Below are 27650 nucleotides of genomic sequence, written 5' to 3' on the forward strand. Positions count from 1 at the left end.
CACATGCGATACGCAATCGAAACATTCTATACTGGAAGTAAGCATGTCTTTACATCTGGTTTAAAGCTGACAATGCAAGTTAAAATTATTAACATGATTTTTTTTTAAAAATAAGTATACTCGTTTTTCCAAGAATCGTTTATGAGACATTCCCCGGTTGAGGACAGCCATTTTTGTTTTACATTCCGACGACTCACCGACCCCTATATAAAGCGCGTGAATCGACACACGTGCGCTCATTCATGTACCTATACACCTAGCAGTCCACAGGTTATGTCACCTACAAATAGGTAAACAAAACCCTCACCTGTAAAACTATATGGGACTTTTTTTAGCAAGAAAACATGTCAACTCCTCGAAGTTGTCATTTAGATGTTTCTCAAAATAAAATTCCAACGCAAGTGAATAGAAATCCAAAAATAATCCGTCCACATATCTCCACGTATATCATCGTACCCGACGCACTCAACTGACCATATACACGTGACTACGTACCTGATCCGAACGAGCGACAACTATCAAGGAAACACACGTGTCGTTGAACATGTACGTGTAAAACTTAGTGTATATTGAAGTGTTTTATTAGTTCGTATTGGACATATGTTGGGATATAGCTGACAACACATTCATCTATTACTTCAATGAAATATTCTCAGGTGAGTGCAGTGTTTATTTTCAATTTGACATTGTTATTTGCAATATCGGGGCAAGATATGTTTAGAATGATACACGTGTGTCAAGTGTCCCGTGCATTATATAGGGGGTTGGCCAGTGAAGGTTACTAAGCAGAGCAAAAGAAAAATGGCTGCCACTTCCTTAGATACCACACTGTCATAACTAGGGGATGTCTCAGAAACAATTTTTGAAAAAAAAATATTTCGTTAATATTTTTTTTTAAATTTCAACTGCATGTTTTTAACTTGCATTGTCAGCTTTAATTACATTAAGAGTGATTGTACAGTAGTACTATCGTGTAGAGTCATTGGTCACAGCACAAACAGACAGACGGGTATCCATGCTGAAACTCTTTCATTAGTCAACATATGTTGTGGTAGCAGCTGGTGTCATATGGAAACGTTAGCAATGATTTAGATGAAATTGAAATAGGAATGAATAGTTGATGTCAAAAACTAGTATTATATAATGATAGCTGACTTGGTTCTGCATATAATATATACATGCACATTAGTATAAAATGACACATTTTGTTGACAAAAACCAGTATTATTAACACTTTCGTTACTCCATTTTTGGCTATCGTGGGTTAATTGCCCATAAACGTTCCAGCGATTGAATTCCTTTGATGAACTGCATCGGTGGTGTAAAGCGATGATAAATCTATTATTCTTCCCTCCCATTTCATTAAAACGAGTCGTGACTGCATACTGCCTCAATTTATTTCATAAAGCCTGAATTTGACTTAAAGGCCCATTACCTTTCTGGAGCAAAATATAAAGGTTTCTTAAAAACATTAATAACATCAGAAAATGCATACCGATGACCTAAAATAAGGTTACGACACCAAACATATGCAAGATTTACTGCGTAATATATGAAAACAGTGGAGAGTCAATTCGCTGTTTTGCCGTCTGGCGCAGTGATAGTCAACTACCGCGCGGTAATTAGGACGACGGCGGGAAACATAATACGACCCGCGTTATGAAAATAAATACTTTATTTATTTTAATCAAATTGTTCAGAAGGTGATGATTAATGTAGTAGTAACGGTAAGTTAATAATTTTTAAGACTCTACAAAATTATCGATCTTGTTTTACATTCCCATTTTAAAAATTAAAAGCCGTTTCGGTAAGGTAGTGGGCCTTTAAAGGAAGACTTTGCTGACACAAGCATGTAGGACAGAAAACATATCCTAAGGGAGGACAGATTGTAACATGTTGTAATTTACATGAAAAATCTACGATGAGTTTTATGTCAGTTTATTACCGGAGATATATCAATAATAAAGTAGTATTACCATTGGTTAATGTTCAGTTTAATGAGTGAAAGGTGCTAAATTGCTGATTATTTATATGATTTATATATAACAGGTACAAAACAGGAGCAGACGGATTAACATGTTCCTTCAGTAACAAATACTTAAATTACACTATTACCATCATTGAAAAGCTTGAGCTTTTTATTTTGCTTCAAAATAAAATAAAAATATTTAAACTTATTAAATTGCAATCCGCAAAATATCCAGATCAATAATGCCCTATATAATGATGTACTCATTGTACAGACAACAAAAGCAAAATTAAATATAGGTTTTTATTAGACATTTCATTTCAAAGTATTTTATCGCCTATACCAAACCTTTCCATAAAATAAGTTATGTTAATTTAGCCCTATATAAACACGATAAAACGTGAATTATTGTCCAAATAATATTATAAGACTCTTTCATATGTGGATATGAAGGATAGGGATATTCTACCCAAGGGTCACAAAATGTTGTAAAACCCGAGGCTTGCCGAGGGTTTTGCAACATTTTGTGATCCCGAGGGTAGAATATCCCTATCCTTCATATCCACTTATGAAAGAGTATTTTTCTTTCATATCTCGACATTTTATTGCAATTTTACAACTATAATATCCGCCATTTTGAAATAAATTCGAAGAAATCCACGGCTGAAAGTCAATTTTTCATACATGAAAATTTACGTGATATTTTCAACGAAAAATTCCGTTGTTTGCATCTTTTATAGTAAAACTGGTCAAATTTGTGAAAAAAAATGTTAAAATTTTACCGAGGAAATAGACATTTTATTGACGCCGTGACGTCACAAGGCTTTATTGCATGGGTAGCCATGCAATACAGCCTCAGGCGGCATGAGTGTATTGCCCTAGACCAGCCAGTATTACACCCGTAGGTATGAAAGAAATAATATCCATACTCGGTCGGCGATGGAACATCTTAAACAGTCATGTTATTAAATTGACGGTATGACCATAAATGATCAAAGTCTTATTTTGCCTTTAAAATTACTAACAATGAAGGGCCAATTAAACTAAAACGTCGATGATGTTTTTGGAAAATAGCGATATCCATACAATTTACATAATGTTCAAATACTTGATTTACTACTTATCGCATACATGTAAACTTTCTTATTGTACAACAACAATTTTTGTTGTGTTTTCACTAATAAACAGAAAGGCCACAATAGAGTGATCCTTCCTCATCTTAACGTTTTGTAATTATTTATATTTCCATATCTTCGAATGGACTTACTAACACTAATGAACTAAGAAAACACAGAGATAAAGCCATAAAGGGGAATTAAACAATGAAAGGGATAATTCACTCAGGCTAATTCTTTTACATGAGCAAGAAGCAAAATATGGCATAAATGTATTGTTCTACATTTCTTATGAAACATTTAACATAAAATATTGACAAATTTCACGTCATTATTTAGTAGTTTAATTAATATCGTTGAAATATCAAATCGTTGATCAATACGATTAAGCAGGTACAATATGGACGCTGTACCCATACCCGAGCCAAAGTCACGCACGTTAAACAAATAAACTACATAACCACCGAGGAGGTGATTAAATGATTTTTAGGCAAGACAATTCACCTAATAAGTTAAACACACTACTCTCAGAGCGATTTGAGCAGTTCTAGACAGAAGTTGCTTTACTCTACCAGCAAGGGACAGGGCTCGGCATACAAGAAGTTCGACCACAATGTGTAATGGCGGACAGCGAGCGAGTTTGAACATCTACACACATGTCACAACCATGGGCTTTTCAGGCATATCACAGTTAAACCGACTTATCTCATTTCCATTAGAACTGATTTTTTCCCGATATATGTACAAATTTTAATGTTCTCTCAGACTGAATTGTCCCTTTGAAGGGTTATAAATACATTTTGTATACTGTAAAGCAACTTTATTTTGCGAGTACTAAATTTCGCGAATGTAAGTTCAAATCAGGTTCGCTAAGATTAACCTTCATGGGTTTAAAAAATGAATGCATATCAATATAAATGTTGTAGATTTTTATTTGCGGAGATAAACATTGGCGATATAAGTATAAGTATACATAAAATTACCATTCACACGGGTGGTCTGTGTAAGTGTTTACTAATTTATCATATTTTATTTCATGTCGTAAATAATCAACGAGATCAAGGAAAACATCAAATAAATAACCTTATGTGATATGTAGGATTATAATTAAATCTTCTATACGAAAAATAACCACACACCATTTCCATACCATATCACAATTATCATAAATTTTACAAACATTAAAACCTTATAAATACTGTAAGCCTCTATACTATATTTCTTGTATTTACGAATACGATAATTGAATTCACGATCAAGGACTGTTCAAATATTAACATTGTGTAGTTGCGTTTAATATTATAAATCGCGAAACATATGAAATTATGTTTGAACTCTCGCGAGATTACGCAAAAATTCGTATCTCGCGTAAATAAAATAAGAAGATGATGTGGTTTACTGTCATATTACAGTATGATACACGTGAACGAGTAAAGACACTTGGGTGAACAGGACTTAGATTGATAGATCAATTCCCGGAAATACTCATTTATCTTTAATGACGTAATTACTTCAGTAAATGAAATGGTATATGCTTGATATCTGAGCCCGTTTTCAGATTGAGGACAACATCGACCTTCTGAGGGTTGAATACCCCAAATACAGGCCAGATTCCTGCTCTATTGTCCCGGTTATCAAACCGAAACAAACAGTTAGCATTATTCAGGTCCAAGACGGTCACTGTCTGACTTTGGGTGTCCACATTTAACCCTAAACTGACAACGTGACCAGTTTCAGTGCATTTAGCCTGTATTCCGAGGGAACTCACGAGTTTTTCGTTTTCTCGAAACATGAGCCTTAGTGTCCCGTCGTTGGAGCTAGCGTACGCCGCAACAGAACAAGACTGTTTATCATTACCGAGCGTGTTTGAACTATCCACGACACAATCGTGTGTAAATCCAATTTCAAATATAGTCACGTCATCGGCGAGAGTTTGCTCCAATTGGTAGGTTATATCTACCTCGAAGTACACGTCCTCGGGCAGGGTTATCTGGGAGGACGACGTCACGCCCTGGTAACGCTGGAGTTTGTGGTCCCTCCGGGTTCTGACTGTGACTGGTTTTTTGTCGTCTTGTACACTTTCAGACTGGAGGTGGGTCTGCTTGCGGTTAAATAAGTTCTTTTTGTCCTTCGAAAGGAATCGTGATTTATGTAAGGTAGATTCGTCGAAGTGAAAGGCTGTCCCTGTATGTAACCATAGTGGACATAGTAAAATAATTGTAATCTCTAACAATTAATGTGTTTACAAAGGATAGCGAATGCATAAGGTACAGGTAAGACTTACAGGTAAACATGTTTAATAATGAATACTCCTAGTAGAAAACTAACAGTTACTTAGATAATTTATTTTACATGTAACAAACAAAATAAGTCACAGAAAACAATAGAATTGTGTTGCTTGTTAGGCTTGTTAATGCTAAATAAAGACTAAAACTTTTTGACAATATGCATGCAATGATGATTCACGGGAATATTTTGTAAATGATCTGTACTTACGTGTAAGGGAGCGTTGTCGATCCTTAGTCTGGCCGCTAGAACTGAGATGGGCCGGTAGGCTATGTTCGCCATTCGTGTCCCCTCGATCTGAAACACCCCGGGTAGATATACAATATAGAAACTTAAGAAATAACAATTAATTAAAATCATGTCTATGGAATATATATTCAGCCACTATAGGGCCTTCTTCAGTCCGAAACAATTAATTATTTTTCGAAATTATAGGTAATTGGGGATTGGTAATTGATGTATTCATGGTAAATGTTAATTTTCAATACAGTTTGTATTTATTTATGTTTTTGGGGTACAATATCTATATCTTCATTTTATAAACTGAATTCCTTGTACAGAAATTATAGTTATCTCATAGCTATGCACATACAATATTTATGGGAAAATAATATGGCAGAATCAATGGCAGTTGATTATTATTTATATTTACACACGTCAGTTCAGTATGCGTCTCACAATGGATATCTACAATCGCTCTTGATTATGATTGGTTACAGATGGCTTTACAGTAACACCAGGAAGTTGCTTCTCGAAAGTATAAACACCAGAATATTGATTCTGTATTTACAAATGTAGGTACGATATTATATGAGAGAAAAATATGCATGACGAAATATGTGATGTTAAGCCTTCCTAAATACAGCCGTGGAACAACTTATCACTATGGTAGATAATAGGGTCAAAGTTATGGGATAAACAAGTTTCTCAAGCATAACAAGCGTAATAGATATTTAATATCCCGATTCAACAAAACCTCTGTTCGTGTCCGCGTACTTTGTCTGTCTACCTGAAAATTGGAAATGTATTTAGTCTCTTTCCAGTTTAAGTATGGATATTAAGTTCAGTTGATGTGAGGGAGTGTTCAGGTATATGATATCGGTTACGGGTATAATCCACGTTCCTACTGCAGTACACACTCTAAGTATAATGTAAGTAGATAAGTATTGAATATGTTATGACTTACTACCACATGGCGATGTCAATTTCATGTAAAAGCATTCGCCCGACAATGCATCGTCTATTTCCCGCCAGCTAAATCTACGAAGCTCATCAGTGAAATTCTTTTCCTAAAGATGTATTATTAGTAATTAAGGTCAATTTTACATGTATGAAAACGTCACGGATTTTTTACAAAACGACCACGATGAACACGCTTTCCAACAGCAGTTTTGGACGTCAAGCGGTGATCACAACTTAGAATGCCATCATTTAATTATAGATGACGTTGACAATGAGGACGTGACACTGACAAATAAGTAGTTTGGTCAAAGTTCACCGTGTCAGCCAATCAGAATGCGTACCACGTGTGGTATAAACAAATTGTTAATCAACAGCTGCAGTGTCTATTAAATGTCCTGAGAGATGAATAACACCGCTTATTGTGGTATAAAATAAAAATCATAATTACTTCAGCAAATAAATTAACGATGCAATGTTATATTGAACAAGTGAAGATATATTGATCTACTTAACAATAACTGTATTTGACGATTCCCTTTCAAAAATCCTTGGTGTGTGTTTACATATTTGAGATGACAGTTTAACGCTTATTTTCGAGGGGCAATATCGCGAGATTTCGCCTCAAAACCAGAAAATCCTGAAAATGTACACGATAATAAGCATACAGGCGATATTATCTACATCATTAATCACCTACATGTACCTTGATGCAGTAGTTCAACCTTAGGTAGAGGGGGCCTCTCTGGTTGTCTGCCACTTCTAAGGTCAATATCATATACTAAAGGAATACAAAAGTGTGTTAATTAAACAAACGTAAATCTAATTAGATAAATAAGGGAGATTTAATTGTGAGTGTTACAACGTGTGAAAAGATATAATCCCATGCTATATAAATATATCAATTAGACTACCGAATTCAGATACCCTTTATTACCCTCATTAGATTCGAGCTTCCTCTATAACAATGGAATAACAACGCTTTAAGATCATACAAAATGGTAACTTGTCAAATATATAGGTAACATATCGGACATAAGTCAAAGTACGATATATCTGTTTTATATCTATGTTTATTTTTTTCTGTATTGATTAAAGAATATTTTAATTAATTTGGCTTACTGGTTGTCGTGTGTTCTCCGAGAGGAGGTGACGAACTAAATGTTTCTGAAATGAAAAAAAAATCATATTATTTCGAATACTGCTACTACTATCAATAAACCTTGTCAGCCTACGTCTTCCTTGACATTGCCTCACTTTTGGGCATGCATGCAGAGCTCGCCAATGGGAGAAAGGCTGCAACCATCTCGAGTTGTTTTTAGTTGAGCGTTCGCCCCTACTAGGAAAGCTTGATCTCCTGGCCTTACCATAGTCTATTATTGGGATTCTGCTTAGCGCTCAGCATAAAGGGAGTGAGACGTCTGGTTTGCGCGTTATAAGTGTAATTGGACAGTTTACAGGGATGTCTTGTCCTGTTTCTTTGATGGTATGCTTCAGTATATCCTCGATATTCCAGGGGTTCCGATCACTTATGATCTCTACACCCCTGGACTATCTCATAGTTAATCTGGAGGCAACAGAACAGGTAATTCAGTCATTTGGTGTACATCAAAAGAGCCGTATAACAGTACACTGTGGTTGACTGTGTGGCTTTGATGTTGGGCGCGCTCTCTCTCTGTAGTCTTCAAAGGAAATATTTGCTAGCCTGTGATTGGTCAAATGCTTTCCGCTGAGCTGCCTTTAATTGCACTATGAGATAGTTCAGGAGTGTACAGATCATAAGTGATCGGAACCCCTGGAATATCGAAAAGGGCAACATGTACGTTATAATAAGGACAAAATTTCATTATCACAAAAAGATAGAACAACACGAACACACTGCAGTCTCCCAAAACACGGATCCACTTCACATACATAAGGCCGCCCTTTTATTTCCCTGGCTGTTAATAGGACTATAACCAACCAACCATAAACTTACACCCGCACCTAGAATATCTCACCTGATGTTCGCCTTAGCTGCCTGGTGCTTGTTGGGGGTCCAATCCGGTGATTTGTAGCTAAGCCGTCTACAAAATAGTTAAGACTGTCGATATCATGGAGGAACAGCTAAGCATAGTGCAAGAGAAGTCCAAAATGGAAGATGATGTAGCAAATTATAAAACATACAGCATAACAAGACTAACTTATGTCTCTTCTATAAAATATACAATTATTCATAATTTAAATTTGTAAGGTTTTCAGAAACAAAACTATTTGAAAAGCATAAGCAAATTGAAGATACGATTACCTACCGCTAGGCTTGGGAACGGGCCCCTCCCATATGAACATCTTCTCACCAAAGGCCTTCAGGCTCATCTGGTAAGGTCCAGCTCCATGAAGAATCATTTCATATGCCCCTCCTTCACGATGAGCTAGCGTTGTCTTTGTATGTGTCTCACTGTCCTTGAATACAGTGGCTTCAATGTCCAATCGTTCGTCTAGTCGAACTCCTTCGTGGTTCTGAAGCTCAATGATAATTTTACCCGGACTGTTAATAGCGTTTGGTTCTGCAGATACCATCGTGTTTGGTCGATAGAAGGCAGAGGACTCGATGGCGCCTAAGGATTGGATAAATGTTCCAAATGTCAGTCCGCCATTTTGACCAGTGAAGGACAGGTGCGATGATTCGTGTGGTTCCTCGTCTAACTCAAGGGCCTGGAGATAGGAGAATCGCCCTGCAATAATCGGTGCAATATCCATGAACGCCGGCTGGTTATTGTAGGTAAGACTTTGGTGAAGAAAGCCGCAGCAGTTTTCGATTAAATTGATCATCTTGTCTAGAGATTGTTCTTGGTTAAGGAGAATATCACGTTTTCTTGATGCTACTGCGTTAATCTTGGCCAATAATTCATCTCGCCGTCTCGTCAGCAGTTGTATCAATGTCTCAAAGGCTGAATTTAGCTCTTCTCTCGCCTTAGTCTGATTGCTCTCGACTTCTTCTTTTGCTTGTGTAACCTTTGCTCTGATGCCGTTACATTCTGCAATACGACTGTGTAACCGTTTTGATTCTTCCTGAAGTTCAATCTTTTTAACGTCATACACGTCTTGGATATCTTTGACATCATGTGATTTGTGTGGTATGAGATAGCAGCGGGTACAGATGGATTTGTTACACTCCTTACAGTAATAATACATAATTTCACGATCATGTCCTGGGGTTTTACAGTAGCGCTGATGTGCATACTTTCTAATGTTTTCCTCCGAGCTTCGCTCCTCTTCCAAAGAAAACACTTCATGAGTTTGGAAAACCACCAGACGTGCATGTGCACCTCTGCAAGCATCACACAAGAAATGGGCACATGTTGTACATCTGAACTTAGCACTCTCTTTTGAGGTACATCCCTCACATATCAAATCCTTCCTACAAAGTGACGCATGGACGAAGTCCTGGAGATCCTTGCGGGTGTAGTCTGTTGGAAATATACATAGGTTCTCATCAGGCACAGCGTAGCTCTTCTGGCATAAAGTGCATTTGACACTTGCATCTTTCATCATGGCTTTGAGACAGGTATCGCAATGGGTGTGAAGGCACGGAAGGACTCTTGGAATTCTGCTTTCCTGTGTAAACTCTTCTAAACACACAGGACATTCCAAAAACCTTTCCTTCAATTCATTTACATATGAATTTTCTGAAGGCTCCATTTTGCTTGTTATCTGAATTAAATCACATCCAACGCATCAAAATGACAGCATAGCTGACACATTAAATCCTATATTTTGTTGAACATAAAAATATAATTACATTTACATTTAAATCAAGTTAATTCAGAAACTTCTTTTCTTTGCATTGTTCCATAAAAGACACGAAAGTCAAGCTATACAAGGCTGATGATGAAATAGTTGTAAATGGGAAATCCACGGTAAGCAGGAAATTCCCTGACAGGGAAATCCAAAACAGGGGAATACCTATATATTGGAAATTCCACATATATAAATATACATGAGAAATCTGTCATAGAAATTTCCATAACGGGGGGAACTATCTACTCAATGAAAGTCAAACAATATTCACATTTTGAAAATTCTAACAAGAATTTATTATCAGAAATACACACAGGACGCTAACTAATGTAATTTAAACAACAAGAAAGGCTATGTAACAGTTATCGAATAAGAACATAAAAATGTATTTCTCAGAGAGCAAAATTTTATGGAAAGTTGGGGAAATATTTTTAATATCTTATAATATGTTTTGATATTATATTTCACTGTAAAAATCCATACAAAATTTAATTAGGCAATTTAACACTTTATGTATGAGTAAAACACAATATCTTTTGCATGAAAAGCATTTGTTAAATAAATGGCATTCTATTCGTCTAGACTCGATGAAAAAGACACCAAAATGATAGGAAATACTAACAATACATAACCAATAACTATTATTAACATATTGGTACTATTCCGAATACAGATCATCTTTAAAATATGAACGCTAATTTGTTTGTTTGCATTTAACAGTCTATCAGGATCAAATTTTTATTGTAACACCCAACAATGGTATAATTTGAAAAAAAACTATAAATAAAAAGTAATTAAGAACATTCTGAAACATTAAATCGAAATTTAGAAACTTTTTTTTCAAAGAAAAAGTATTGTTTGTAGTTCTTCATTATCTTATTAAACCAGAACTCGGTGACAGATCCAAATTAAAACCATCTTTTATTGTTTTGATATTATCCAAACCACGGCTTCATTATCAGAAAACTACGCAAGTAGACTTACCTTTTCCATATTAATGATATTTTGAAATACAAATGTGTTGTTTTCCAGTGTCCAGTGTCCAGTAGAGAATGAGCTAATGATATACCTTTTTGTATTCGATACAAAACACACGCTAGTAAGCTGCTAAATATATCGTGTCTTATGGCAGCGATTTTAAACGTAAAATGGTATTCGTAATCAGTAGACCGTGTATTTACATTGTTCTGTTTTATCAAGACACCCCGAGTACAATGAATAGTCTTCACCCTTCACCTCTGTAGTCTGTATGGGTAACTATTACACAGTCTTATTAATTATCTTTAGTTTTACGCTATTTAAAACCCGATTACTAAGTTCGGTTAGGATGCATTACGTCACAGTCAAATTTTACACAAATTGAATCATAAATGTTAAAAATAAATCCTAATCTATTAATTCATTGTTGTATTGAAAATATTAATATGTTATAAGTCATCGCAGTAAATTTAAATGGGGTCTTGGAACTGTTTGTTTTTTTTGTTTGTTTGATTAATGAACGTCCTATTAACAACTATTGTCATGTAAGGACGGCCTCTCATGTATGTGGTGTGCTGTGTGTATGTTGTTCGAGGTGCGTGTTTTGGGAGACTGCGGTATATTCATGTTGTGTCTTCTTGTATAGTGGAACTGTTGCCCTTTTTATAGTGCTATATCATTGAAGCATGCCGCCGAAGACACCAAGCAGCACACCCCACCCGGTCACATTATACTGACTTGGAATTATTTCGTCATTATGGTATCGGTCAGTTGTATGCATATCTCGTTTTTCAAGATAAAAATAAAGTTGTGTTTTTTCACTGATCGCAATAATTAATTGGAGTATGATTAAATACGTGGATTTCGAGATACCAAAATGATGTGGATGGAATAGAATGTACTGTCGACTAGTTCCACATTCCGGTGACGTCACAATCACCGTGAAGTTGGACTAAATCTACTACGTAAACGTCGATTGGTATATTCCGCACCAATATCGTTTTTGATGTTTTGAAATGCATCAGCATCCATTTTAAGGATTCGATGATAATGCTCGAGGTTTAATATGTTGCTGATGAAGGCGACTACACTTAACAGCTACATTAATCCATCACATTGTCATAACTGTGGTCAACAGACGCCTTTACGGTGGTGTAAGCTTATACTAATGAGTAATGACAACACGGTGTATTTGTTCTGAGAAACACCTTATTTATCACCAACAGGCTACTGGATCATATTTCACAACATGCATAGAATATTGATACATGACTTATTTTCTTTGCAAAGAAATAGTAACATCAAACATGGAAAGACAAATAAAGGAAAGCTGTGAAATTTTCATTTTTTATTTCAAAAGCAAAAGAACACAATGATATAAGACTCTTTTATATGTGGATATGAAGGATAGGGATATTCTACCCGAGGGTCACAAAATGTAGTAAAACCCGAGGCTTGTCAAGGGTTTTGCAGTATTTTGTGATCCCGAGGGAAGAATATCCCTATCCTTCATATCCACTTATGAAAGAGTATTTTTCTTTCATACCTCGACGTTTTATTGCAATTTAACAACTATAATATCCCGCCATTTTGATATAAATTCGAAGAAATCCACGACGGCTGAAAGTCAATATTTCATAGTACGTGATATTTTCAACACAAATTCCGATGTTTGCATATTTAATAGTAAAACCAGCCAAGTTTGTGATAAAAATGTTAAAATTTTACCGAGGAAATAGAAATTTTGTTGACACCGTGACGTCACAAGGCTTTATTGCATGGGTAGCCATGCAATACAGCCTAAGGCGGCATGAGTGTATTGCCCGAGACCAGCCAGTATTACACTCGAAGGTATGAAAGAAATATAGGATCTTACATAAGTGGTCATTTCACATGAGATTTTTTGAAACGAGTCTAAGGTGTTTTAATTTTGCGAGCCTTGGCAAAATTAAACTTCTTTCATATGAATATGAAATGAACACAAGTTAAAGATACTTTTTTTATCATATAACTACAAAAACTACAAAACAAGAAAAACAAAGAACTTCAATATCCCGAAAATCCTGACGTCATTTTATTGTTTCAGTCTGACGTCACAATGAATTTTCAGTCAATTGGAATCGCTCCAGGAAATAAACACTAATGACATATTTACAAGGACGAAATCACTGAATAACAGGCGGATTATGTGATAAATTTATAATAGCAAATATTTTGCTAATTTGAATATCGTGAAATAATTAAGAAAAAAATAATGTATGAAAGCATGCGTTAAAGTCAGGTGAGAAATTACTGACGCTTTATTTAGCAGTATTCTATCAGTATCAAATCTAACTCCACCGCAAGTGATACAACATTTAAAAATCCAATCATTAGAAGTGGTTCAATTGTGAGTATTTTTTGTTTTGTTGTTATTGTGCTATCAGAACCGTCTCCGTGACTTTTTAAAAAAAATTATTTAATCTGTCATACTTCTTATAAATACATTTTACTAGCATCGGCTGTTGTTTTTTACTGTATAATTATTGGTTTAATTGAAGTACAGTAAAAGCTCGAACTACAGGGAACCCGGTTAATTAATAGTAAGAGAAATTCTCGGTGTTCGAGTCATAAGGGGTTGGTCATCAACAGTCAGATACTAAGTAATTCTTACCACAAATGATAATAATATATTATTAGATTTCTGGTCTGTATCTGGTGGGTGAAGGTAATTGCCTCATGGCTGCTGCATTCTCATTTTTTTATTATACTTTTTGAAAAACAAAATTACTATCTATAATCTCATTAATAACGTCTCATATACTGTCATGACTATTGAAACATATACTTTCAAATGCTTTCAAATACTCTTTCATGTCATTTGTATATAAACATTTTGTTACCAGTGAAAGAACTTACATAGGCAATGCCTGTTGTTTGATCCAATTTCAATTTATTTGAAATAAAATTTTGTTGAAATTGAGAAAAAAATATTAGATAGAAAATGCACATAAAAATGCTGTAGGCATACAGAACCAAACGACAGTTCGATAAATATGTTTGAAGGAAATGGGATATAGTTCTATTCGAGAAATAAGAGGTATTCGACGAATACGGGTATGGTCAGGATCATGCTATCAGTTCGAAGAGTATTCGAAAAATACAAGTGAGAATTAAAGGGGTTATAAAATATATAGAAAATTTCCAGCACAGGAACTGCTTATTTCCTCTACATCGGACTCGTATATTTATAGTTAAAGTGGTTAAATTCGTATTCCGGTTATGGTGATCTTTATTATTATTAATAAGTAGTATTTCCGGATTTTTGCAATTATCCAGTTTAGTTTTAAAGCAAGGTATTTTGGTTGCTGAAACAACTTCTTCGGGAAGACTGTTCCACATTTTCACCGTTCTTATTGTGAAATTGTTTATACTTAATAGTGTCCTATATTGCTGTTGTAAGATCATTTTGTATTTCATCTGCTACTATGCCTAGCTGCAGCATTTTCCATAGTTTTAAGAATGTACATGCCTCTATATCATGTATGCTACTTGTTATATTGTATAATACAATCATATTCCCTCGTTTTCTTCTATACGACAGCGTTGGGAGTTTTAGAATTTTGTGTCTTTCTGCATAATCTAAACCGTCCATTCCTGGAAGAGTTTTTGTTGCCCAACACCGCATCGCTTCAAGTCTGTCGATATCCTTGATTATGTAATAGAGAGCCCACACCGAACTTGCGTATTCTAGTTGTATTTTAACTAAACTTTTGCACAGCGGGACGAATGATTTTTATTTCATGTAATTAAAAGTTCTTCATGAAAAAAAACAATTCTTTATCTTTTCACTTATATGTTCATCAAATGTAAGTCCTCTATCGATGATTACATCCGATATCTTTCTTCTTTTTCGGACGTTTCAGGTCGTTCTCAAGAAGTTTGTATGATCCTGATGTTCCGGCTATCGGTCGTTGTTTCTTGCCTATGTGGCTGTCTTTACACTTTTCGCAACAGCGAGGTGTCACTCCAGGTCCCCATCGTACTTAGATCATCTTGCAATGTTTCTCTGTTCAATGGTTATGCTGGTCATGTATTTAAAGCAGATATTAGTTTTTAGGATTGCTATATTTGCACTAATATGACTAATTTTAACGTACCTATTTTAGCGCAGTCAAATATAAGAGCAAATGCGGAAATCTGTAAATTATGGTTTCTTTGCACAAATATGAATTAGCGCATGCACAATTCGTTGATTAAATACCGAAATAAAATTTTACTGAAAGTGCTAAAATAAATTTACCGTTAAAATAAGTACGTTTACAGTAGTTACAGGTGTAGAATTTGCTATATATATGACATATAAAATTGTTCTGCAATATCACATTTTTGCTATATGCATGGGTATCGTGATATTAGCTATTCGAGCCTAAGCATGTTCATGTATACAACAATAAACGGTTACATTCGTGTTCTTTGTTGTTAGCTATAACTGTGCGGGTAGTCTCCCTTTAATAATAAAAACAGCAAACCTCATTCCGATTTCGTATATATTTAGCATGTAGACTATATGAAACCATGCGGCTTAATTACCTTATGCATTACGAAACACACTTACGTAATATGTTCTATTAATATCGTATCGTAATAAAAAATCATCAGATCAACCATTCGTACAATCTGCAATTGTTAACTGTCATAGAAAAGAACCATACTAAAGCAGATGGTCGATAAATTACACATATTTATAACAATGCATAAATCATATTTTTTATTTATTATTCACTACAATTTACTTTATTACGATACTAAATTCTAGTTATTGAAAAAAATTACTGGGGCACAGACAAATTTTCAAAACTTTTCCTCCTATCCAGAACGTAAAACGATTAGTCGGGGTTCTGCATTCAAATTATCGATTTTACAGCATTTCCATGGCAACGCTAACTGTTTTTAAAGTCAGGAAACAGTTGGAGTATATACGAACGTGTCTAAGGCCTCCATGTTTATTGATGATGATTAGGGAGATACAGATACGTAGGGACTCCCGCGGTGATCCGACCTTGACCCCGGCGTTACTAGTACACCAAATTACATCTTCCTTACACCTAAAACAGCTCACGTTTAAGGAAACACGTCCAGCGCTCCATAGATAAATCGTACATACAAGTGTTTGTATAGATAGACATGCAAGTTTTCCGTCATAATACTGCAATATTAAATGAAGCAATCATTATGTCTATAACTTTTTTTTTCGTTTTGATAAGAGCGTGTTACACATCCGACAGTACCACTTGTAAATGGAAATGAAAATGACATGTTTTTAAAATGTTAAGCTGAAATATGCTGATAAAGGTTGAATAGAAACGTCTTCAGAATAGAACAAACGCATCATTTAAGAGCATGCAGTCCACGTTGATTATAAATGATCAATATATCTATGTTGAAAGGGGGAATTCTGAGCACATTACATAATTGATAAATAGCTTCAGTGTTTAAACATTAATACGCATACACAGAAACGTAAAATTCTTATCATTATAATCCAAGCTACTTTTTAAGCATTATTTACATATTTTATGTCTTGTTTACTGTGTTAAAAAATACAATGAGGATAAGGGTTGGACGTATTTAACCTATTTACACGGAAATGAATCGTGTTTACGTTATCTGGAAGTAAACCTAATATTTGATATCTATATGTATTGAGGCTTCCTCCCTCACGCCTTTAAAGTTGCCGTGGTGACGTTGAGTGATATAGCGGGAGTTTAACAGCCCAGTTTCTGATAGCTGCGGCTTCGTTAGACATAAGTAATTTTACATTCCGGAAGAGATGGTGAAGCAAAGCAGTGGTAAGAAGTCAAAATCTTTCTAATATCAAATCAATTTTTAATCAATTATTTATTCCAATCACTTTTATATGATTTAATGATTGTTTGTTTTTGTATGATTTATACATATATATTTATTCTTTATTTAGACGGCCAGGTCATGATTCATCTCGCAATTTTACTGATCCTCGGATTCACAGGTAAGTTAGTTTACTTGTTAAAGCTTTTGTTACTGTTATAATATATGATATTTTTCTGTATGTTATTATTAGTATTCATATTCCTTTCGGCAGTGTAAAGCCGATTTCTAGTCCATTTGATGATACTTGCTAAAAGTATTCGATAAACAAATAGACTTAATTGTTTCCTGGTTGTGTATCTATAACAATTATTCTGTTCAGCGGCTTAAAAGAGAAATTTCTATTATGATATCATAAAGGAAGAAATAGAAATTGATTTTAGAGATGATGATCCAGAGTTTCAGACTGATCGAACTAGACGCTAGAATATTTAATCATCATAGACAATGTATAATTGAAGAAGATAATGCAAGGGTGATTTAGAAAAAGTGAGAAAATACAATTATCTGCAAAGTCCCTTCCATTCAATCGTAGTGTTTGTTCCTTAATATTCCGATTCCATGATTTTACATTAGAATAACTTGCAAAAATGAGCCAAAACGATTTAGAAAGTTGTTCCAGCAGCAAACTTTAACTTTCTTTGTTCTACAAGAACTAGTTTATATTTGTTGTTAAGAATTATAGACACTTTATTCCTTTATTGTCTTTATCTGTTCTACAAGAACTAGTTTATGTTTGTTGTTAGGAATGATCGACGTTTTATCCCTTAAATTGTTATTTCCCGACTGATAGATCTAATTATTTGTTTATTTGTGATGTACCTAGGAACAGCCGGGAGCACCACAGTGGAGCCCATACAGATCAGCATGTCGACGAGGGATCTAATGGTGATGGAGAGTACCGATTTCACCATTAACTGTACCACTGGAGGTCTGGCCACCAAACTACTCAGCGAACCCATGGAGTTTACGTTCACTCCACAGGAGAGCAGTGACGCCACTCCCGGAAATAAAGTATTCATCTCTGAAAACAACGACCTAAATCCCGGCATAGACAACAAGAAATACGAAGTCTCCTTCTCGGCTCAGACGGATTTTAGCTTTTATCTAGTTATTAAAGGTACGTGGAACATGAAGCAAAAAAGAAAGTTCACAAGAACTAGTTTATTCTGCACAAACATTCGTCATATAAAATTTGCAAGCCCTTGTATTAATCACATTGCTTGTATTATATCATGCTGCGGTCGGAGATTTTTATTTTTTAAATATAAAATATCGTTTTTACTGTAATACTTTACATTTGTTTATCCTGTAATGTTATCGACTATAATGTAATGATAATCTCTCGCAACTCTTCATCAAGCTCAAGCATAAACTTTATATCGGGGGTTTATGATTGTGGCGTTGGCATCACATTTTGCCTCACTGCCAGGTGAATGTTCTTTTCATTTTTTTCTACTGTCTCCTCTTCAGTAATATATAAATCCATCACTTTCAATATAATATGTTGGTAACTACTAACAGTGTTTTATTTTTTTATAAACTATATTTGTGCATTTCTACTTTGTTGTATGTGGTAGAAAAGTTTTTCTAGAGTGACGAGCCAATCACGAGCCACCATAACCCAAATATACTCGTAAGATCATTGACGCGACTCTTTAAATGCCATTTTCTTTCTGTCCTTTTCCTTCTTTTCTTTCTTTTCCCCTCAAAACCCTAAATGTTATGTTATTTTTGCATAAAGTACATTGCTTAGCCATAAGTGTCCATAATTCAAAATTATAAATGTTTTCAAAGCTGCATCCTTACAAGACACGGGAATGTATACGTGCTCACGTGGAGGAAAGAATGTTTCAACGTTCGTTGAAGTTCGCTCAAAACAAGGTGAGTTTACATCATAAAAACACCTTACAATGTACATATATTACCATTTATATTGATTATCATTATATCTTTATAATATAGAAATAATTAAATCTCGTAAAATCATGTCAAAGTTCACGTTACTGATTTGTTGATATGTTTCAAATCAAAAATTCTCAGTTCATTAATTCTTTAGATAAAGTTTGAATATTGGTGACTGATATAACTTTTCTTCATATGTTTTAGACATAATCTGTACATGCGCCGACGGCTACATCCGGTACGGTAATGCCTGTTTCCGGTTTTACCATCAGAAACTATCATGGCCGGAAGCCTCGGTACGGACATGAAATCATCTCCATCCTAGTTTGTCATTTAACTCGCACGGGATGCTATTAAAGTACTAAATCAATTTTGTATATGATCAGGGGTTCTACTGTCGAGGCTTTTGATTATTGAGCGTTTGAAAATTGATCGACATTTAACACCTTTTTGTCCCTCCTTTTTATCATTTTTTTCCATTGCTAAGGTTTGCAATAGAACAATGTCTAATGTTTTATTTCAATCATTTTTCTTCTTAAGGGTCTACCATTAAGAAGAAAAATGATTGGAATAAAACATCTTAAATTTTGGTAAAAGTATCGGTAGAAATAAGTAAATATGTCTCCTCGTACACACATTTCAACTCTCAGCGTTAATTGGATTTTATGATATTTTGCACTTCTCCTGTTAAATTATTAAATATTGAAGGATTGAAAAAATAAGTAGAGGGATTTATTTCGAAAAATCATTATCTGTTTTTATTGCTTTTCTTTCAGTATATGTGTGAGGCCTTTGGGTCGTCGCTGGCTTACATTGAATCTATGGCGGAGTACGACTTTATAAGGGGATTTGTTACAGAAACACAAGGTAATCTGAAAAGGCTTAGTTATACACATTATCGGATAGAATGATAATGTGAATATATTATGGAGAGCTGCGTCTGTTACTACAGCCACCTGGCATGGTATTGATTAAGTTTTAAATTACTCAACACCTGTCATGCACTATGTTTATACACGTATTTATCATATGCAAATATATATAAAGTTTCTATGATTAATTTAATGTTGTGTCACTTGCTTTTGCTCTGGCCAGCAAATAACAATATAAGGTCAAACTTAAAACAGTAATAAAACATACCGGAAATGAAGTTCATAACGCCAGCTGGAATCGGAGTAACAGGGATACACTTAATCATATCAAGGAAGCCATGAGCTGAGGATACAGTATATCCACGTGTTTCCGTCAACTACTGTAAGCAAAATATTTTGAAATTAATTTCTTGGCGAAAGACACAAATATTTAAATTTGATTATTTAAATTCGCAAAAATAGTTGGTTTACATTATATATAGCTTTGTTTTAGCTAGTTTTGAAAAATGTAAACCTCTTTCTTTCTAACGACAATTATATGTACAGCATGGTTATCTTTTTTTCTACTAGGTGGTTCTAACGACGAAGGTTTCTGGTTAGGAGCTACTTCTGCTTTACTTCCGGGTCACTGGCATTGGAAGTCAGATTTGTCCGTGGTGGATTTCGATGTCATGGATCCTCTGGTGTCCAACGAACCGAACTATGACTGTCTGTACCTGTCCGGGGATTACAACTACAGTCCCAGGGGGTCACAGTGCGGCGATAGACGGAACTTCATATGCAAAACAAAGGTAAGCTGACAATATTCTGTTTGTTTGAATTTGTTCCGTTTTAGCATATCAAAGAGTGAGCTCCCTTGCGTTAGGTATCCATGGTAATGTCATTATTTTTTAGCGTCCATTTCTCCAAAAAGTACGACGTTACACTTGCAAAAATGATGCCCCATTCAACACCTACCCCAGAAGGGCAGATAACACTGTAATTTTCACATACATAATGGTAAAATTGCACACATTCTCCAATAAAAGTCATCTTTGGTCCACAAATCACAATGTCATTGGTTAACCCTGGGAATATAGGGGGCGCTAACTTACCGAGGGAAACATAGGCCATAATTCCTGTGGTTCTCCTATATATATTCGCTCGCAAATGAAAACAAATGCATGCATGTAGGTTAGTGAGCGAAACCTTAAAGTTTATATTATATTGATACTATATCATATTTTGTTTTGTTTGTTTGTTTATTTGTGTTTTACGATCCATCGACAACCAAGGTCATTTAGGGCCAAACTACAAGTCATGCAACAGTTTCAAGGACAGAAGACAATAATGATTTTATCTAAAAATATTAGGTTAAGACATAGGCAAGTAAGGACTAAAAAACATATTGTAAATTTTATTGTAGATTTTATATAAAAAATGAATGGGATAAAATAGTTTTGGCTAAAACACATGAGAAAAATCATGCACATTATTGATGTAACGATAAAATGTTGAGTTGATAAAATTATAAGATGGCAAAACGTTTAAATTTTGTTACAAATACTGATTTCTTGAGATATTTGAAAACATGATTATGTCTGACAACATGGAATAAAGTGTACATGTCGGAGAAGTCATAATACTTATCTCTTATATGTTTAAAATCAATATAATGTACTTAGAAATGCTCTACTGTGAGAGGAGAATCACATGCATAATATGTAGGAGGATCCTCGCCCTCTCAATATATATGAATGTGTAAAATATGTGTGTCCAGTTCGGAGCCGATAAAACAAATTGTTTGTTATTATGTTTGAATAACGGATGGACGATCTAATCAAAAGCCTCTAGGTATCTCGGTAAGGTTTGATGGAACATTTTAGTAACCAGTATTTGCATTGATTATTTGATTATTCGTCGTATTAGTTAAATCTATAAAAACTTTACTAAGGAATGTTACGTGGAAAAAATGTAGTATACTTGACGTGTACACGTGTTTGACAATCAAAGCTTGATTGGCCAATTTGTCTGCTCAAATCCTGATGTAAAGGTAGTCTATGTTCTCAGAAGTAAATAACCGACCGGGTGGTGTAAAACGTGATGCAAGTACAACTGGTAAGCCATTTAAATATTCGTTATTGATTTTTGTACATGTCATGCACTGTGTGCTTTCAGTAATTTGACGTTTAAGTAGTTTGGCTCTAAATTACTTTAGTTGTCGATGGACCTTAGAACTCAAACACAGAAAAGAAATAATTTGAGTAATTTACCTAGTTGATATGTTATTAAGTTCAATGATTATCATGTGATGGTGAAACTGTTGATTACGGTTTGTAGACTTGAATGGTATATAACTACCCTTTTTCACAATTCCAATTCACTCCTTTCGGCAAACGTAACTGACTTTATTTATATCATCAAATTATCGATTATATCGCTTTTCCATGATCACTTGACAATGCTCTGCTGCTGAGTTTGATTAAAACGTATGTGTTTAAATCTACCAGTTCAGGATAAAATGCTGGTTTTAATTTTCCTCATCGGTCTCTATTCAAATTTAACGGTTTTTGTTTAAATTGACATTGTAAATTTGTTACTGCGTGCTTTGTAATCGATTTGCTATGGCTAATTCATTATGTTTTGTTCAATACACTTTTTCAAATGAGAATCTATTTCTTATTCACTTACATTTATACAAACAAAAAAAGACTTATATATGGTATATAATTATGTTTTGTATTTGACAGGTGTCAAAATGTATCTAATCCGACGATGTCCAGTCGGATACAAAGGTGGTATTCGGACACACAGATGTAATGTTCTGGATACATTAAATCAATCATCAACAATGAACTAACAGTGTTGCTTCGCAGTTATGCGAAATACTGTACTGAAAATAATGTTAAAATTTTAATTACATACTTTTGTACGCATAAGCCAAGTCAAAGTTTAATCTCATAACTCTTTACTACGCATTTCTACGCATGATCACGTCGGTGGTGGAAAAAATGGAAAATCTCCCTTATTTGTTGAGCTATCGGGATATTGTTTACATGCTGTAAAATTCCAGAAAATAAAAGAAAGTTTTGTTCTAACAACAAAAAATCATTTTTCAACGTCTTTTTCCTCTTTCAGTGAGTTGCAAAAAATCTTAAGTCCTGACGTCGTCTGTCAAACGGCGTAATCGCCGAAGCCGAGATTTGACATCGTATCTCGCAATATGCAACAAGTAGCGAGAAAAAATACTTGTTTTCAGTTTTTTATAGTTGATAATGTCAATTTTATGTGCTACCAATTTTATTCAAGTACCATTTGTACTACACAGTAAACTTCGACGAAATCCTAGTACAAAATTAAAAAAAAACCCATCTATTTACTATACATACCAAGAAAACCGAGAAAGAACTAGTCAAAATGCTCTTGTTATTCATTAAATGCCGAAAAAAAAGTTTTCTAATGCCTCTACAAATCAGTTAATAACTTCGACGGAAATTGCGGTCTGGTACGATTTCAACTTTGACTTTATCTGTACAAAATAAGCAGCTGTGCGATGAAGATGGGCATCGTTTCTGCGATGATTTTCTCAAACGATATGTATACATATATATTTATAGATAAAATTCACTCAATTTTTATTTCAATTTACCATTAGAAAAATGAATGTAGAACATCATTTGATATATGAGACGAAGAAAAAGAAATACAGATTGCTGACAACGGCGATATCTATCTATAGTCGTAGTGCTGATCGACCATTTTCGATTTAAAAGACGGGCCATGTGCAGATGCATGTAGTTTATTTTACCTATACATCGTACAAATCGTTCCCAAGCTTAAAAGTGATGTTGACATTTGTGATGATACAAGTCTGCATAACAGTTTTTATGAACATGCATTGGCAGCTAACTGCACAGTGCATATGCACAATTGTATATAGATAGTTTCAGTGATATATTATACATATATATATACTGTAACTGGTAGGATGTGCAAGTACTGTGCACATGGACCATGTATATATTTCTTGGCGGTATTCAAATGCATGTAATCAATCATTTAGTTCAAGGAGAACACATATATCGTACACTGTTACCTGAACCACGACTACCTGTATCTTCATTATTTACAATAGAATATCAGAAAAAGATATCTGTAAAGGAAAAACATACGACATTACATGATTTGTTAAATTGTGAAGAAAAGGAAAAAATAAAAATAGAGTGTAAATGTACTCAAAGTAACCAGTGTTTCCTCCAACTCTAACACCAGAGAGGGTTTGTTTTAAATTAAATTGAGCGGAATTTTAGAAAAGGATATTTCATGTCTAACTGAAACACACCTCAATAATAGTTTCACAAGCACTGACCTAATAATTGATTTTTTCCAAGACTCTCAACATTTTTTTCAATATTTTATTTTTTTATGAAAATAACAACACGGAGAAATGATAAGGAGAGTAATAATATTGAAATTTTCTGGCTTGAGATTTGTATTGGAACTCATAATTTTTGTGAGGAGGTGTATGTATAGGCCATATAGAATATTGAAACAAATAAGATATTGTGGTAGAGCATAACGTAAATACCTCATTAGATGTTGTCATCACAGGTGATATAGATGCAGACATGTTAAAAATGAAACCCAACTCCCACCTCTATAAGCTACAAAATGTACTATCCAAATATAATCTGTCAAGTGAAATAAAAGAACCATTTCGAATAACACCACAGAGCTATATATATAATAGATAATTGATTCAGAATTCATCATTCAGTCCTCAATTATGCAGTGACCACTCATCCATACATTTTGACATATCATATTCTGTGTTTTAAACATTCTTTGTATGATAAGAAAATATAATTATATAATAATGCCGACTTCGATAAAATGAACATAGATCTTTGTGGAACTGACTATTATTCAAAATTATGACACTGAGAACTTTAACAGTTTACTAACATGTGATATTCTTAATCAGATGGATGGGTGTATAGAAAAATAACAACTATAAGATCTGATGGTAGGCCATGAATGAATAGAGAAATAAGATTGGTACTCCATCATAATAGAAACCATGAAAAAGAAAAGAAGAAAAAACCAGTAATAATCCTTTCCATTGATAAAACTTCAGCAATATTCGAAATAAGTTTCGGCTCACAATACGAGAAAATTGTTTGTACCCATTCAATTTATGGTACACACATTTTAGCGACAATATAGTGACTTTTGACTGTGGATGGAATTGTTTGATAATTTGTGGTCTACTACAACCAATGTGGCTATTTCAGTTATTATTGATGGCGTGAAGCGACCTACCTAGGGAATATGACTTTGGAGACAAAAAGACCTCCTTCCGGGCTAGAGGGGGTGGACCACGGCTAGGCTTGGATGACACTTGAAACTTGTTTTCTTTCTAACGTCATGAATGCTTTTTCATGTATGCTGCCGGTGTTCTAAACGTTGCCTTACTGGCCAGGTTTGATGACAACGTGGCCCTTACTGCTCTGGTCGGGTCCGTGTTCGCCAGTCTGCTCAGTCTCACAGGTATGGCCGTTTTCTACAAGCTATAACTTACCTGTAACCATCCCCTGTTATTCTAAATATTGTCTCTCCTCTGTATCATGTCCAGGATCATCTTGAGAAGATGCAAGTATAAATGACTTCAAGACATTTAGAGTGAGCACATGTGTATTGGGCGGAAGTCAAGTCAACAGCGTCTGCGCAGGCGCAGTACATGTTAAGTAAATATTACGGAATGTGATAGTTATAGTTACAAAAGCGAAACGCATATTGTTACATCCTTTCTCCTTTAAGAAATTAAATTATCAAATTACTGATTAGATGAGTTGATATAAGAGTCAAATTTTCACTATTCAAATAGTATACATATTAATAAATCCTTCATGTTTCAGAACAAGTTCTTGTACTGTTATCCTTATTAGTAATTATTCAAACTGTAAAGTTTTGAGTCCAATTAAACTGTCTCTACTGATATGTATATATCAGATGTTGATTGTTGATACAAAATTAACTTTAACACTGTAACACTTTAAAAAGTCAATCAATTGAACTAAATTATAAGTCACATGAAACTACTTGGAATCACGCGAGTTTCTCTTTATGAGAAATTGTCAGTCTAAGTCACATATCCAACTTCACTGGTTTGATCACACTCCTGCCTGATCGTGTTACTATGGGAGCGTTCTGAGACAATGTCACCTCTGTTTGGTTTTCCTTAGGGGTAGTCCTTGGGGAGGCACTAATAGATGGTTCCGGGATCTCGTTGCGAACTGTTTGTTGATCCTTGATCTGTGGTGTCGGATAATCATGGTCACTACTATGCACCATTTCCGGTTCCGGTTCCCTTTCCATGGACTTCCGGAGATGACGGCAGTTGCGACGAAGAACTTGTCCTGAGTGTGTCTTTATATTATATGACCGAGTGGATACTTCCTCTCTGACTGTTCCTTGTTTCCATGTCTTTTGACCTTGAATAGGCGCGATTCGTACAAGGTCACCAGGTTTCAATGGCTGTAAGTCCTTTGCTCCACGATTGTAGTAGGATGCTTGTGTCTCTTTGCTATTCAGCAGATTTTGTGACACAGATTTCTGTATTTTCGGTTGCAGAAGGGTTGCCTTCGTAGGCAGTAAGGTTTGAGTAAAATACGCCTACCCATTAATCGTTGTGAAGGGCTGCTGTCCATTGACTGTGTAGGAGTATTGCGAAAATCTAATAGCGCCAGATAGGGGTCTGATCTGGACTCCTTCGCGAGTCTCATAAGCCGTTTTGCTGTCTTAACAGCTTGTTCAGCCTTCCCATTACTCTGAGGATAAGCTGGTGAGGAAGTGATGTGTTCAAATTGCCATTCACTGGCGAATCGTTTGAACTCTGTAGACGAGAACTGCGGACCATTGTCACTGATTACAGTTGTAGGTATGCCATAACGAGCGAACTGTGTGCGTAGTACGTTGACAACAGTTAAGGATCTGGTATCAGGTAGATGATCCACTTCAAAGAAGTTTGAGTAATAATCCACAGTAACCAGATAATCTTTCTCGTGTATTGTGAATAAATCACAGCCAACTTTGGCCCACGGCCTATCTGGTATATCATGGGGAATGAGTGTTTCCTTTTGCTGTCTGTTCTGATAGGTGGAACAGGTAGTACAGTTACCAATATATTCCTTGAGTTCACTGTTCATGTTTGGCCAGTATACAGTCTCTCGAGCACGCCGCAGACAGCCTTCAATTCCGATATGAGACGAATGTATCCTCATTTTGATTTCAGAACGGAGAGACGATGGGATCACCGCACCCTCACCCTTAAAAATAATTCCATTCTGTATGACTAGTTCGTCACGAATGTGAAAGTATGGTCTCAATTGTGTAGGTGTTGATGAGTATCTGGCGGGCCATCCATGCATAATGACTTGCTCAAGAGCTTTCAGTGTGTCGTCCCCTTCAGTCTCACGCTGTATATCTCGTAAACGAGCGTCAGCTATTTGAGTGCTCTGGGCCAGATTGATGGTCTCGTAACGATCATCATGAGCGCGTGTTTGATCAGCACTATCTTGTATATATGCTCGGCTAAGTGTATCTGCGAGATACATGAGTTTTCCAGCTTGATATACGATAGAGTAGGAGTACGTTTGGAGTCGTAGTAACATGCGCTGTAACCGCTTAGGGGCAGCG

General features: G+C 35.1%; 2 protein-coding genes across 4 annotated transcripts; one reads left to right on the forward strand and one right to left on the reverse strand.

Annotated features, from left to right (window-relative positions):
• Positions 1-67: 67 nt before the first annotated feature.
• On the forward strand, positions 68-23061 carry LOC138307861 (secretory phospholipase A2 receptor-like). Of its 3 annotated transcripts, none has more exons than XM_069248778.1 (8): positions 68-656; positions 17267-17317; positions 18023-18316; positions 18994-19080; positions 19306-19397; positions 19878-19968; positions 20544-20764; positions 22703-23061. In XM_069248778.1, exons 2-8 carry the CDS (start codon positions 17278-17280, stop codon positions 22718-22720), a joined length of 843 nt encoding a protein of 280 aa, XP_069104879.1. In that variant the 5' UTR covers positions 68-656; positions 17267-17277; the 3' UTR covers positions 22721-23061. The 3 variants fall into 3 exon arrangements, with proteins under 3 accessions (XP_069104879.1, XP_069104877.1, XP_069104876.1); XM_069248776.1 differs by lacking the exon at positions 68-656 and adding an exon at positions 6435-6521; XM_069248775.1 differs by lacking the exon at positions 68-656 and adding an exon at positions 17008-17138.
• Positions 2308-11472, reverse strand: LOC138307859 (tripartite motif-containing protein 3-like). Its single transcript, XM_069248769.1, has 7 exons — positions 11314-11472; positions 8841-10242; positions 8550-8615; positions 7672-7716; positions 7256-7330; positions 5581-5667; positions 2308-5268 (listed from the first exon to the last, which is right to left on the reverse strand). Exons 1-7 carry the CDS (start codon positions 11320-11322, stop codon positions 4592-4594), a joined length of 2361 nt encoding a protein of 786 aa, XP_069104870.1. The 5' UTR covers positions 11323-11472; the 3' UTR covers positions 2308-4591.
• Positions 23062-27650: the final 4589 nt, after the last annotated feature.

The sequence above is a fragment of the Argopecten irradians genome, chromosome 14 (genome assembly GCF_041381155.1).
Source record: "Argopecten irradians isolate NY chromosome 14, Ai_NY, whole genome shotgun sequence".
Lineage (NCBI taxonomy): Eukaryota > Metazoa > Mollusca > Bivalvia > Pectinida > Pectinidae > Argopecten > Argopecten irradians.